This window comes from Periplaneta americana, chromosome 12 (genome assembly GCF_040183065.1).
Source record: "Periplaneta americana isolate PAMFEO1 chromosome 12, P.americana_PAMFEO1_priV1, whole genome shotgun sequence".
Lineage (NCBI taxonomy): Eukaryota > Metazoa > Arthropoda > Insecta > Blattodea > Blattidae > Periplaneta > Periplaneta americana.
The window spans coordinates 81,001,822-81,017,143 of record NC_091128.1 but is presented as its reverse complement, the minus strand read 5'-3'; the positions used below and the strand labels follow the sequence as shown (position 1 = coordinate 81,017,143).

The window sequence follows — 15,322 nt, the reverse complement described above, 5'->3', positions numbered from 1 at the left end:
CTCTATATTAAGCACCACCCCATATTAGACTGCTTTCCTCTACCTAGCTCAGGGTTAGCTCTAATTAAAGAGTTATATTCTGAGTTATAATTAGATCAATAAGTTCATACAAAATCAAATACTCTGAACTGGAGATCGAATTACTGACAACACTACTCACTTAACCGTACTACAAGACTTACTCTTTAAGAGGACACTCCACTAAAAATGACACTTTTTTTTCTAATCATTTTGCTTCAACCAAGTTTTGATAGCATATTTACTATGTCAAGGATTAACAAAATACAAATTTTGAACTTCCAAATGGTTTTTGGATTTTTTTTTTACTTTTTCTATTACTTTTAGAAATAATTTCAAATCCAGGTTTTCAGTAGATCATCTCAATTTTTAAGCTTCGTTTAATTTTTGTTACATTCACAAGACATATAAAAACATTTCTATGTATTCATTTTATGAAATATCTCATTTATTCACTTCGAAAAAAAATGTTTTTAAATTTTAAAAATATTATTTTTCCTATAATTCATGAAAAAATATTAATAAAATAAACTAACAACATTTCTTACAAAATAAATGCATAGGAACATGTAGATACCTCATAAATACTTGCAGTAAAAATCTCATCGAGAATGGTTAATATTTGGCAAAAAAAAAAGGTTGATGTTGAATTAAGAAAAATAAACTTATGAAAAAATGGATTTGAAAGTAAAATGAATATTTATGTAAATTAAAATTCTCCTCCATTACATTCATGTAGTAACTTCCGCGAGCCAACTTTAGAACAAAAAGTTACTAGATTTGTAGTCAGAAATGCATAAAAAATACTTCTTTGATAAAAAAAAATATTTGACAGCTCTTTAAATGCCACGTACCCTTACAGTCTTGATAAAGAAAACATATTTGTATTCATAATTGAACTAAATCCATTTAGGGTATGAAAATATGCGTTCTAAAGAAGTGAAATAGCCAATAATTTTTTTTTTTAAGTTTCTTGAGTCTCCCCTTAAATTATTGTTCTGAACGTTAATAAATGATTCAAGAATTTTATATTAAATAGATGAAATCAGTAGATATACAGTTACCATAAAAATTGATAATTGTAATTAATAGGTTTATAATTGTATTTTAAAAGTGACAGGGAATTCATCGAATACCTATAAATTGTGTGCAACGTTTCTGCTATTCGTGATTATTAATGTGAATATGACTGGGATTGTAAGGATGTTTTGTATTTGATAATAAAGTTTCATATTTATTTTCATTTATATCTTTATACCCCAACATTCAAATTTGGCAGAGCCTTCTCGTTAATTACTTTATAATTGCTTCCTCAGTCCATGAGGCCTATGTTTTATTGCTCTACAAGCAGAAAATTCCTAAGCCGATGAGATATTGCTCATAAATTACCTCGCAAAATCTTAAATAATACAGAAGGAATTATTGTTCTTTGAGGGGTTGTACCACGTCATTCAAGCACACACAGGTAAATATGAGAAATGGTGCACTGTATTTGCGCATACAAAACTCAGAGGGTAAGCTATCCCGAGCACTGGACTCGTGTGGATAAACAGGTTTTGTTTAGATTTCGCAGACAAATTACAGGTAGTGCTTTAAATAGTTAATTCTGCTTATATGGCCACGAGAACAAATTGTAATGCAGTGTTGTATAATTCTCTTGAATGTGTGTGGCAGGGCATTGTAATACAGTTATATAATTCACTTCCATTTGTGTGGCTGGAAAAGACGAAAACCACGTTGTATTCTTAACGTTGGTCACTTTTTATCTCTGTACCGGTATTAATGATGTAATACGTTGAGTGGATATTATGGCCTTTACGAAATTCACTACTAATACAAAGCGAAAATTCAAATTAATGACAATTAACCTGACATCATGTAAACCTCACATCACATCATACCGTGACTTGAAGTATATTGAGCAGGATGAATTAATCAATAACGCACTTAGCCCACCTTGGACTGAAGTGTGGAGTTTACCAGACATTGACGACAAAATCGAAAAATGTAACGACCTAGTAGTTCAGTTATACGGTAAACACGCACCTTTGAGAACCAGACTAGTCGGTAGACGCCCTACGTCCTGGATGTGTGATGCCATAAAATTACTCATGACAGACAGAGACACTGCTTATTGTAAATACAGACGGAGCAAAGACGAATTAGATTTTAATACTTACAAAGTTTTAAGAAATAAATGTAATCAAGGAGTAAGAAATGCTAAATTACGCCATACACGTTCCCTTATTCTACCTTCGGTCAGTGCGGAAGAATTTGGTCTAACAAAAGCAAAACCTCGGATAGATAACATCAACTTGTCACTCAATAGTCTAAATGAACATTTCGTCACTGCTCCACCTGAGCCGTTACATAAACAAGAGACTCTTGAATTCCTCAGATCTTATCCCCAACCTGTGCGGGATAAATTCTTCTTTAAACACATTAACCTGACTGACGTAATGAAGGCGCTGCGACGTATGAAATCTAAAGCCCAATGTATAGCTACTATAAATATCACTCTCCTGTGTCAAATAAACTAGGACTACTTGTGAAAAGTGCAACACCCAGAAAGAATGGTTAGAACGACTCCAAACTCGGGAAATGTGTAGAACAGTATACCAACAATAATTGATCAAGTTTCCAGAGAGATGGTGTACACATAGGCCCAACAGTGACGCCTCTTGTGTCACCAGCAAGGTCAGTGTTATGCCTTGCTAAGTCAATGCTTCCAAACGAAATGAAAACGTGAAAGCTAGTGCAGATATGTCTCGTCGACGTGGAAGGGCGCAATATCAGCACGTGAGTGAGTTCGAACGGTGCAGAATGGTTGGTCTCCGGGAAGCAGGTTTGTCATACCGTGACATTTAGGCTCGTACAGGGCATGCTGCTACGACAGTGATGCGTGTGTGGAACCAATGGATAGAAGAGGCTCGTACACAGAGATGAGCGGGTACTGGACCACGTAATGTGACCACAGCACGGGATCTTGCCATCTTGTCGCATGGCCGAGACGAACCGTAAAGCTTCATGCACAGTGTTGAGTCGAATTCTTATATTTCCATTTGGTACTATGTTCTGGTCACGAGACATAATTATTTTGACCTACTTTGTTGGAGTACTGCAACGGGTGTGGACCTGTCTGCGTCAACGGTTCGTCGTCGTCTTTTGAGGGCTGGACTAGTGGCTCGCATGCCGTTGCGTCGCCTTCCATTTCCCAGAAACCATCAACGCCTCAGACTGAGCGTATTCTGAATCTCACCGGTGAGCAATCCGATGGCATCACGGTGTTCCGAATTCCACCGATGACGTCATTAATGCTCCACCGGTGTCGCACCGGTGCCATCAACTTGCAGAGGTGGTGGCAGTCTCCATCAGCCGCCATCAGTGAATCTGATTGGTTCTTGTATAGGACGGGAATTAGCAGACGAATAACATCGAGCACTGTTGTGTCATGGCGGTGTGTTCTGCTTTAGTTCTGCTGTATTTTTTGTAATGAGCACGACGTAAAAACAATATGTTAATGACTTATGAGCGAACATGTCAACGGACCAGTTATTACTACCGGTTCAAGAAATAAATTGTTTATGCTATCTTTTCTTTGAACGAGATGGGAGTACGAAAATTTCGCAAAAATTTGCTAGCGTAGCACAGACAACAACTTGTACAGTCGCCATGACAGCATCGATTCTTCCAGCAGTTTTGTTCCTTATTTCGCTGCAACCGTTACGTCATTGATGCCACCGGACCGGTGAGATTCGGAATACGCTGACTGCAATGGGCACATGAACGCCGTTACTGGAGTGCAGACTGGCAAAATGTAGTATTTTCTGACGAGTCCCGCTTCAACTTGTCCTATAATGATGGCCGCATACGTGTTAGACGCTACTGTGTTGAACACAATCCGAGAACCTGCATTGTTTAGCGGCATAGCGGAAAACCGCCTATTGTGATGGTTTGGTGCACCATTGGATACAATATGCGATCTCGCCTCCTACGTAATCAGGGCAATCTCAACAGCAACCGCTACATTAGGGAGGTTTTAGAGCCCGAGGTACTGCCCCTCCTTCAGGCAACTCCACATGCCTTATTTCAGCAGGACAATGCCCGGCCACATGTGGCGAGAATTGTGCAAGCCTTCTTCGAATAATGGCGGGTATCGCTGCTTCCCTGGCCTGCACGTTCGCCAGACATTTCGCCCATCGAACATGTCTGGGATATGGTATGTCGGCAACTTGTTCGTCACGGAGTAGAAGAATATCTGCTACAATAAAGGAGTATCTACTATAGTAAAAAGAATATTTACTACAGCAAAGGTTATCTACTATAGTAAAAATAATTTATACTACAGTCAGAATGTATCTACTTCAGTGAAAAGCATATCTACTACAGTAAGAGAATCTACAGTACTACAGTAAACGAGTGTCTACTACAGTAAAAAGTAGGCCTATGTACTGCAGTAAACAAGTATATACTACTGTAAAAAAGAACGTATAGTATTACAGTTACTATATTAAAAGATTATTCACTACAGCAAAAATAGTATCTTCTACAATAAGTTCTGGCTTACTGCAGCAATAAGTATCTATTGCAGTAAGAAGAGTATCTACTATTATAAAACAGTATTTACTGTAGAAGAAGGAATATCTGCTATAACAGAGGACTAGCTAATACAAAGTTTACAACAAGAGTTATTTACTGCAGCAATGAGAGGTCATATTGCAACAAAGGGTGCCTAATATAATAAAAACAGTTGTACTAGAATAAAGAGCTGCTACATTAAAAAGAATTGCTATTGTAGTAAAAAAGTTTATCTACTACAGCAACAAGAATATCTACAACTCTACAATAACATAATTAACAACATACACAGAGTGTAAAAGACAACAAAATTATGTACTATAACAACAAAAGTATTAATAATGAGACATCATCAGGAATATTAGTTGAAACGCCAGAACCTACAAGAGTAACGCTATCAAAATTATTAGAAGGAAACTCTAGCGATAGTAGAAATTGGGTAAAATTGCAATATGTTCTTAGATAACCGACATTTATGCGATCTGTATCAGTCTTGAACTATGGACGTTATAAGTGTCGATAATTTTAAGCCATCATTGGTAGAGACAGCCTACCGGGTGTAACTTGGCTACAGCGTGAAATGAGGCCGCAAGTATAACAAGCTTGATTGCCCGTGGGAAATTTCAATGCAAAATCTGAAATTGTGTGACCTAACATACGTGACCACCATCCAGGTTCGTTAGCTCAACTGACTGTTCGTCAGCTGTTTATCCCACTGACACAGCCTGTACTAGTACTGTTAAAATATGCATGTGTGAAATGAACCAGTTGACTCACTTTTTAAATTTGTTGGTATGGGCGGACGAATACACATGTAATAATTCCAAAGAAATTAGAACAAGATTAAACTTCCTAGTCTTCAATGTAGATTTCGTTTCTTCATCACTTTTCATTTTTGATTTGCAAAGCAAAGGTGAAGAGTGACATCAAGGAAAGTCTGAAATAAAATGTTGCTTCTCATATATTCATAAATTTTATAAAAGTTAGGTATTAAACAAATTTGAGAAGAAACTCATGTGACGAAAAACGCACGCTTAATCATTGAGTGAAGTAACAAGAACAGGTTAAAAAAGTTTTACAGATTCTTCAACGTGTTATTCAAAGTGCTGTTTGTCATCTGTTCGTCTATATGCGCGCATAGGATCATAACCTTGAAATTCATTCTCACCTTTGAGAACCTGAAAACAAGCCAAGTTTTATTGGTATAGTAGTCCATATCCTGGAATAACAGACAGCAGTGTTGTATCAAATCAAGAAGAAACTGAAAGAAGTACAGTATAATATACGATAAGATGATATGAAGAATGTAGGCCTAGTTAAATGACCAAAGGAGGTAACGGTTAGCACGTCTGACCATGAAACCAGGTGGCCCGGTTTCGATTCCCGGTCGGGGCAAGTTACCTGGTTGAGGTTTTTTCCGGGTTTTTCCCTCAACCCAATAAGATCAAATGCTGGGTAGGTACCTAACTTTCGGTCCTGGACCGGCATTATCACCTTCATCTCATTCGGACGCTAAATAACCTAAGATGTTGATAAAGCGTCGCACAATAACTCACTAAAGAAAAGGAAGCCTGAACACCGTACCCATTTCCATGATTCTGGCTGGAAATTTCGTAATAAATTACACACCACAACATTTTCCTTCTTTCACAAACTCAAGAGACATCGAAATGTTGCATAAAAATAGACTGCAGTGCAACACTGTTGCATGGCCACAAACGCGTTTTTGTGATTTTCTTAAAATTGGATCTACGGTATTTCAGCTTAGTGCGGCCATTAACTCATGCATGCAATCGGTCTGCCTGCCCAAAACTACTTCTTAGGTATCAGGAGAAATCTTAGAATTGTTTTTGCTTTGTTTTTCTATGTTTGTTTCTTTGTTTATTTCTTCTATTACTAAAGTATAAACTGCTAGGGATAAAACACCGAGTATAAACCTACGTGCTTGTATGCAAATACGAAAACTATGAATTTACGTGATGTTGACATGAGTTTACGCGTACTTGTACCGTGGACTGCGATATAATATCTTTTGTCGCTGTGCAAACATGTACTACCTGTGCGAACTTAGCTCATCGTTGGTATTTGGTTACCGCGATACAGCAGTGGATGAAACCCCTGAGAGGGCTGCAACCCAGCCACACAAACGAGCGATCCCGACCGTCCAGTCAGTGTTTTTCTGTTACTCCTGCTATCCAAATATATTTTGTACAGTCTTTTATTTCTGAATAACATTTTCTCTGTAATAAAATGGTAAAAAATTGGAAGTGTAGTTGCTGTTGCTCATTTTCAATTCCGGAAGAATTTTGTGAAATTAGATATAGGCCTAGCTAATTTGTCCTACAGAATAATATCTGTAATATTGGCAATTAATATTTGAGGAGAAAAATTCTCTCCGGCGCCGGCGATCGAATACGTGTCCTTGGTTCTACGTACCAAGCGCTCTGACCACTGAGCTACGCCGAATTCAATCCACAGCAGGACCGAACCCTCCTCCAATGTTTCCCTTTGTTGCCTGACTCCAAGTAAGGCATATATTTTGACGTGTATGTCCAATGTCAATTACGTAGCTCAGTGGTCAGAGCACTTGGTACGTAGAACCAAGGACCCGGGTTCGATCCCCGGCGCCGGAGCGAATTTTTCTCCTCAAATATTAATTGTCAATATTACAGATATTATTCTGTAGGACAAATTAATAAATCTATAATATTCTCATAGCTGCAGTGCATATATTTGTACAGATTACTGTGCACGTAACTGCGGAATCCCGGCCAAACAAGTAACTCACCTGAGTGCGTTCCTAAGTATAATGGCAGTTGACATTGGACATATACGTCAACATACTGTAGCCTATAGTATGTGTAACTTGGAGTCACGCCACAAAGGGAAACATTGAAGGAGGAGGGTTCGGTCCGGTACTGTGGATTGAATTCGGCGTAGCTCAGTGGTCAGAGCGCTTGGTACGTAGAATCAAGGAGCCAGGTTCGATCTCCGGCGCCGGAGCGAATTTTTCTCCTCAAATATTAATTAAAAATGCCAGAGCTGAGTAGAATAAATTTGAACAGACTACATTACAGTAGAATATATTTCGAGTAGAGTAGACTACATTACAATCCAGCAGAAGATAATAAAACGTAGAACATACTAAAATACAATAGGACAGAATGAAACATAATACCAAAGACCACAAACGTGTAGGTGCAGTAGTCGAATATATTGCACCAGACAACAATAGACTATACTAAAATAGACTGGAATATGATAAAATAGACTACAACAGACCTGGGCGTTAATAGCTTAATCGAGTAAGTACAGACTACTCCCTAACTCCCCAATCTGCTTCCCCGGCAGAGACAGTTATATTTCGGACCGATATGAATAGATACGAAGACAGATTGTGTAAGGTAGCCATCATAGCTTTCGGCTCTCGCTGGTCGCCTAAAATCCACCGCTGATAAACAGTCCCTTTCTGTGTATTTGTTTCTAAAGCGGTATAAGCGAAATGGATATGGGTGGAGGTATCTCTTTTCCTTTTCTCTTCCCTTTTATCCTCAGCGCTGGAATACAAAATAGTGCAATACAATAAAGTACCGTACAATTTGCTAAAATAGTATAGACCAGGCCTGCACAAGGTTTTCGCTATCCGAATCGCTTCACAGCTCGAGAGCGGAATGCAGATATTGGCTGCGCTCTGTATAATGGTGGACTGGAAGAAGGATGATTTAGTACAAACTGTACACAAAAGTACTAGTACGAGTGTTCATGAAATGAATTCCCGTTCAGTGTTTACTATTATTAATTAATAAAGATATATTTATTTTACAGAAATAATAGAAACTTTATAGCTACTTAAATATATAATATCATTTTATTATATTTTTATTTATCAGTATATCAAAACATGGTTTTATCCTGTTGGCAGCTGAAAGAAACGGCATTAATCGTAATGAAACATCAGTTACAGATGTTCGATGTCTGCCTTTATTAAAGTTGATTATAGAAAACAGTTGCTCACAAATATAAATGTTGAGCCAAATATAGCAATCATTTTCACAGCCAGCTTGTATAGTCGTGGATATTATTGCTGAGGTTTAGTTTTGTAAACTCAGCCAGGCTAGTAGTATTATTCAGTCTTTAGCCCTTAGGCCACATTGAAGATCAGTAAGTTCAAGCTGTATATCGTATGACACTGTTTCAACTATTGTTGAAAAAATTTATTATGATAACTTTAAACTTCTTTCCGATTAAGACAAGATCTTGGAACCTAGAATTAAATTCATTTTGAATATCAGTTAATATTTGCACATAATCGTTAAACATGGCTTCATCACGAACAGTTTCTATCGTTGGAAAGTGAACCATATTATCTTCCCGAAACTGACTTACGAAGAGTGTAAGTTTACGACTGAAATCCCGTTATTTATTCAACATATCAACAATGAGCTGGCCTTTTCCCTGAAGAGAGATATTTAAATTGTTGAAGATTAATAAATTCTTATGTGCCCTATCTCAAGTAATAATGCAACTTTCAACTCATGAACCTTTTTACTGCGATCTTCACCAACAAAACTATCGTATCTCTATGTGCGGACTAGTAATGACGCATTATATTGTTTTTCTCTTTCTTTCAAACTTTTGTGACAGATAAGTGCTGTGAAAAAATAAGCATTTTCCCATGCAATATTCAAAGAATTTGCCTGATGATTACTTTTTCGTCTTTTAGATTCCTCCATTATGTAGCCGTAGATAGGCGAAGTGAAATAGCTACTGATAATACATAATATACCAGATAGCTGCGTGAACTATCCTCTGCCTATAGCAGGAATACGTCATTCCGACGTACCTTTCCGACGAGCTGTTAGACGGCTCTCCTGCTCCGAAGGAGTGGCCGCGTACAATGAGCGCCGTTTGTGCAGGCCTGGTATACAGCGTATTCCGAATCTCACCGGACCGGTGGACAACAATGACGTCACGCTGCAGCGGAATAGGAACAAAACTGATGGAAGGATCGATGGCTGTCATGGCGACTATGTAAGTGGTTATCTGTGCTAAGTTAGAAAAATTTTTCGAAATTTCCATACTGCCATCTCGTTCAAAGAAAAGAGATGATAAACAACTTATTTCTTGAACCGGAAGTAATAACTGGTCCGTTGACATGTTCGCTCATAAGCCATTAACATATTGTTTTTACGTTGTGCTCATTACAAACAATACAGCAGAAATAAAGCAGAACACACCGCCATGACACATGAGTGCACGATGTCTTTCGTCTGCTAATTCCCTCCCTATACAAGAACCAATCAGATTCACTGATGGCGGCTGATGGAGACTGCCACCACCTCTGCAAGCTGATGGCACCGGTGCGACACCGGTGGAGCATCAATGACGTCATCGGTGGAATTCGGAACACCGTGATGCCATCGGATTGCTCACCGGTGAGATTCGGAATACGTTCATAGACAAAAACCCTCTCCTCTCCTCTCCTCTCCTCTCCTCTCCTCTCCTCTGCTTTCCCCTCTCCTCTCCTCTCTCCTCTCCTCTCTCCTCTCCTCTGAGTACAGTAGAAGAACTTTACCTTATACTGTGCGAGTCTTGTGTATCTGACCTTCAAGAATACATGTAAACAAACAGGATACATTCAGCGTCGGAATCTTAAATTGGAAATAAAATCATTCCGGTTATATTATGATTTAAGTCCATGATTTCATATTTTAACTATAAAGAAAGGGAACGACTAAAAATATTTTATTTTATTTTCTGTGCAATTTCTTTTTTAATATAAAAACACAGTCTACTATATACAGTCACGAAGCTCAATACGTAGTAAATATGCATCCAAAGATAGTTGCTAACCGCTAGGATCGCTACTATCGCCTCATTACAGACAATGCGAAATAGTATATATACCTGCACAGTCTATTGTTTCTAGTACCCTCATAAACTCAAGCTTCTTGACTATATACTATAATCTTTTCGCTGTAAGAAAAATCCTAATGTAAACAATAGCACGTGACTGAAGTGAGGCTTCATTGGCCACTGTTTGGCGCCATAGATTGTCAGTACGTGTTCCCGCCTACTGTTGTACATTCTGTTTCTTGTTAAACATTTCCCGTTACTCATCCAGTAGGCCTAACCTCACTACTATGCATTCGTTTGCTTAGGAAACATTTACTTTATAATGACTGCAATTAAATTATCACATAACTTATTATATACTTTTAAGACTATTTGTTTTTCCGCTTTTGAGAGGGTTTCCACTCTTATGATTAATAACCACACACACCGAGGATACAGAAGCCAGACTATGACAACTACGAACTCAAGTGACGCCAGCTTGTTACAAGAACAGACTACCGCGGTGTTACTTTTGGTATTCATCCGCGTTCATTGTACATAATAATATATAAAACTAGTTTTTCTTTTACATAGCATTTTACATATGAGTGAAGTTATATGTTTCTTCGTATTTAACAACTAGAATTCAATTTTTTATTTTCAAATAATATAAGATTATGGTTTCCAAATACGAACTATATTTTCCTGCGTCGTGTGAGTGTTTCGACTAGGAGCCAGTCACGGGTATGACAGCAACGTGCTTATGTTTACATTAGGATTTTTCTTACAGCGAAAACAGTATAGACTGTGATAAAAATATGACTGAATTAAAGGAAGAAATCTCCTATGAAAGAAAAAATAAGAAACAACAATTTTAAATACAGAATTTAATGTTATAATTAGTTTATGAACACGATGAGGATAAAGATGAATTCGACGATTCTCGCCGTGGGACAAATTGGTAGCGATCCAGGATTCTTGAAACTGACGCTAGCATTAAAGTTAAAATGTAGTGGAAGCACAGTCCGTCACTAAATAGGAATGCATAACAGACCTGCACTCGTGAGAGAAGTGAGTTCTCTTCACTACCAATATCCCTCATGAGATAGACTGCTATATAGCAGACAGCGTTGTAGCAGATTATGTGTCGTTAAGTACGTCACTACAGTTGCTTTCTTTTCTATCTATTCCAATCTTTCCCAACAGTGAGTGAGATTGGCCTCGATTTCTGGTTGCAGAACATGTGGTTGCTGAGTGGCAGATGTCGCAGCAGGGCCCGTCTGGACGGCAAGACTGCGGTCGTCACTGGAGCCAACTGCGGCGTCGGCAAGGAGACGGCTTTGGATTTTGTGCGCAGAGGTGAGCTCTGGATGTTATTTGTAGGTCACTCTGTCAACGCGAAGTAGCATGCTTAACAACGTACGTATGTGTTTCTGCTACCTACGTTTGCTCTACCTCGTTCCAACTGTCACTTCATATCCATATAAATAAATGTCTTGTCAATTTAATCAACAGTAATCTCACTAGAGGTTTTGATTTATCTAGAGAAAATAAAAACTAGAGTGGGCTTTAAATGATTATTACACGATTAGAAAAAAAGTATAGTACATTTTATTTTTACTTCAATTTTATTGTAAGCTTACCTATGTTTTTGAATGTACTTCACTCCCACCCCTTCTACTATTGAAGTTCCAACTGTCCTCCAGACAGAATCAAGGCCGCATGTAGTAAACAGCACTGAGTTAGTGAGTATAGTACATTCCAGAAATATGTTCGCGTTTTCCAGTGACGAAAGAGCTTTCAATATTGAACCGTATGTTCGCAGAGGTACTGTTCGTTTGCCTACGTCGCATCCCGATTTCCCCCACCTGCTTCTGCACCCCCCTCTGTAAAAGCTGGGCCTTCTTAGCTCTTGTCTGAAAAGATTAATTTCTGTTAGGAATTGGACGTTTACGTAATATTATACAACTGTTTAAAATAACTTAAATAAAAGGGCCTCGTTAAGTAATTAACTGTCACGTGATTTCCGCCCTTTCTACGATCCTGCGGCATAACCACTTGGACGGACAGTAGATAGCATGTCTGAGTAATTTTATCTGTGCGGGTCGGGCAGAAGTGAAGATTGAATTTACAGTACGTAAGGTACTCTTTTATAGAGTAGGTACAGAATTATTACAACATGAGTTACTAGTACGAAGGACGAAACTGGCAATTAGAATTAGATGCAATAGTCTATAGTGCGATAATATGCACAAAGGAACTGAAGCCTGTATCGAAAAGAACGGCCATCATTTTAAAAAATGTGTACAAATATCCATATTATGATTATTTTTCAATTTAACTTCATTCTCTATATTGTACGCTAATGTGCTGTAGACAGTATAATATACACTGCATAATGAATTGGACTACGTTCGCATGGATAACTCGGTTCGTGAGTAAAAATACTTAATACTGTACTATATTTTGATTAAACAAAAGCCTAATAAAAATTATCAAATTCAAAATTGCGATATTTCCTAGTTTACATAAATGGATGAACTACTTTTGTTCCCTCCTATACCTAGTAAAGTGATGTGTTTGTGTTTTACGCCAGTATCATCGAACTCCAGTCCTGGAAGGGGGTAGCGAACGGTGTTTCCGTTTCTCTAAAGGTGTAGACAGGTTAATATTAAAAATGTTAGTAAAAATAAAATGATGTCCTTGTATATAAAGATTAGAAGAAGTAAACTATTCTAACACAATAAAATATTAATTGACTTACTGAAATTCTATTTCACTAATATTAGCTTCCCATGTTCTGAAAACAATTCTTCACCAAATATTCTAAGTAGATCTTGAACAGGGTAGATCAGTGATGTCAAAGCAGGCGCATTTTTCTGACCTTGACGTCGTGCGTGGGCATCAAGCGCTAGGTATGGGAGGAGGACGGATTATGTATATGAAGAAGCAGCCTGGTGGATTAAGAAAACAGTGGCTCCTTTGAACATCCACATACAGATTTATGACTTCCTACACAAACAACTCTGACAATTCCATCCTGTCTCCTCGTCCCAACATTGCACAGTTTTCACAATCCTGGTGACCCTCGAAATTATGCAGTGAAACTGACGGGATTCTTGGAATTCGGAAAAGATGCGGCGACTCTGCCTCCACGTGGATTTGACGGGTACCTGTCAATTCTTCTGAACGAGGGTTGTGATTGGTTACTAACAAGAGAAGACAAGATTTCCGTCACAGTAAGGAAGACATTTATTTATGACAACCAATTAGTAGGGGGCAGTAGAAGGTCTGTCGGCAAAGTCCTGTCCATGAAACTGCACTCCATGAAAAAAAAAATAGAGTAGGCCTATACAAACTTCAAACGGAACGTGATATTTTATGTCATTTTCATATGGCTTCTTTCTGTTTTATAATATCTATATTGTCTTAAAACAGTACTAACACCAATTTCTTAATATTGCAATTGTGTTTTAACGCGTTAACATAATAAAGAGTTAAGAAGGAATATTCACATAAATTCCATAGTAGTTTAACTATACTGTAGTAAGTGACTGAAACACATCATTCACAAAGAAAGTGATATCCAAAAGAAAGAGACTGAGTATGTCATGATAAGTTGGAATTGATATTAATGGTATTTTTAGCCTTATAAAAGTAATCAATAAACTAATCAAAACAATATTATAGTACAAAGCAAAGTTACCTAGGTATATGTTTTATCTGCAAGTAATATTACATAAGAAACTCATATCGCATTATGCTTTTAAGGTGATGTTGGTGCGCAGCTTCCTATCATCAGAATATTAAATTATTTTGTCGAAATCTGCTAAAGCTATAGAGTTGACGTTTTTACAACACATGGGCATATATCTTTTGTTTATGATGTAACAGTAGTTGCTTTGTTAATTCATTTCCTTACAAACATTTTCCTTGCGAATATTTTCAAAATTTGTAATACACTATCTTCAGTGATAAGTATTTCCGATATATTAGATTTACGGAAACATTGTTTCAGTACGTGTAAGGCTACTAAACAAACATATCTGTAAATTTCACTTTTCTGTAAAATAGTAGAGAAAATATCCATTTTGAATAGAAAGGCAAACTTGTGAAAAATGAGCATTAAAATTAAAACTTACATTCTTATGATGTAATTATACTTGTCAAACAAATCTAAAAATTAACATGGATACAATTTTAATAAGTTCTCTTCCCTTTATCCATTGAATCAGTGCTGGCCATCCCTGTATATAGTTTAACCAAACGCCATATATTATCTTTTTCGTCTGTCTCTTTCCTTTCCGCTGTAAAGCGCTCAGGCTGTCCTGAGCTATAAAGGGCGCGCTTCCGCCTATGGGCATCAGTTGACATGACTGGGGTAGACGATAAAGGGCATCCTTGTCATACTTCTCTCTCTATTTCACTTTCTTCAGACATGTCTTCTCCTATCCTGGCTTTGACTCGTTTCATATAAAGGTTACTTTCCAATCTCCACCTATTTCCTTCAGGATGTCCATCAGTTTGTTCCAATCCACTCTGTCAAACGTCTTTTCAAGATACACAAATACTATATTCACTTCTTTATTCTTCTCTATGTATATTTCGCCGATTGTTCGTAGCAGTCCAATTCCATGTTTTGTACCTATTCCTTTCTCAAGTCAAATTGCTCTTCTTCCAACTGTTCTTCCATCTTAGAATATAAACTTCGATTCAGTATTCGCAGGAGAATCTTCGCAGAGTGCGACATCAGGCTGGTAGTCCTGAACTCCTTACATTTCTTAGGGTGGTATTTTCTTGGAGTGTGAAGGATCCATGTACTGTCAAACGCCAAAGTCGAATAACGTGGAATATCTCTTTGTATGCATATATATATAATAGGGATGACAGA

The 15,322-nt window shown here is 37.6% G+C and overlaps 1 protein-coding gene across 1 annotated transcript in view; it reads left to right on the top strand.

Annotated features, from left to right (window-relative positions):
* The window catches only part of LOC138710609 (retinol dehydrogenase 12-like), a 101,679-nt gene that overhangs the window by 37,229 nt on the left and 49,128 nt on the right, over window positions 1-15,322 (top strand). The window contains exon 2 of the mRNA XM_069841613.1: window positions 11,670-11,790. Coding sequence (XP_069697714.1) covers window positions 11,673-11,790 — 118 coding nt within the window. The 5' untranslated portion in view covers window positions 11,670-11,672. The remainder of the gene's footprint in view (window positions 1-11,669; window positions 11,791-15,322) is intronic.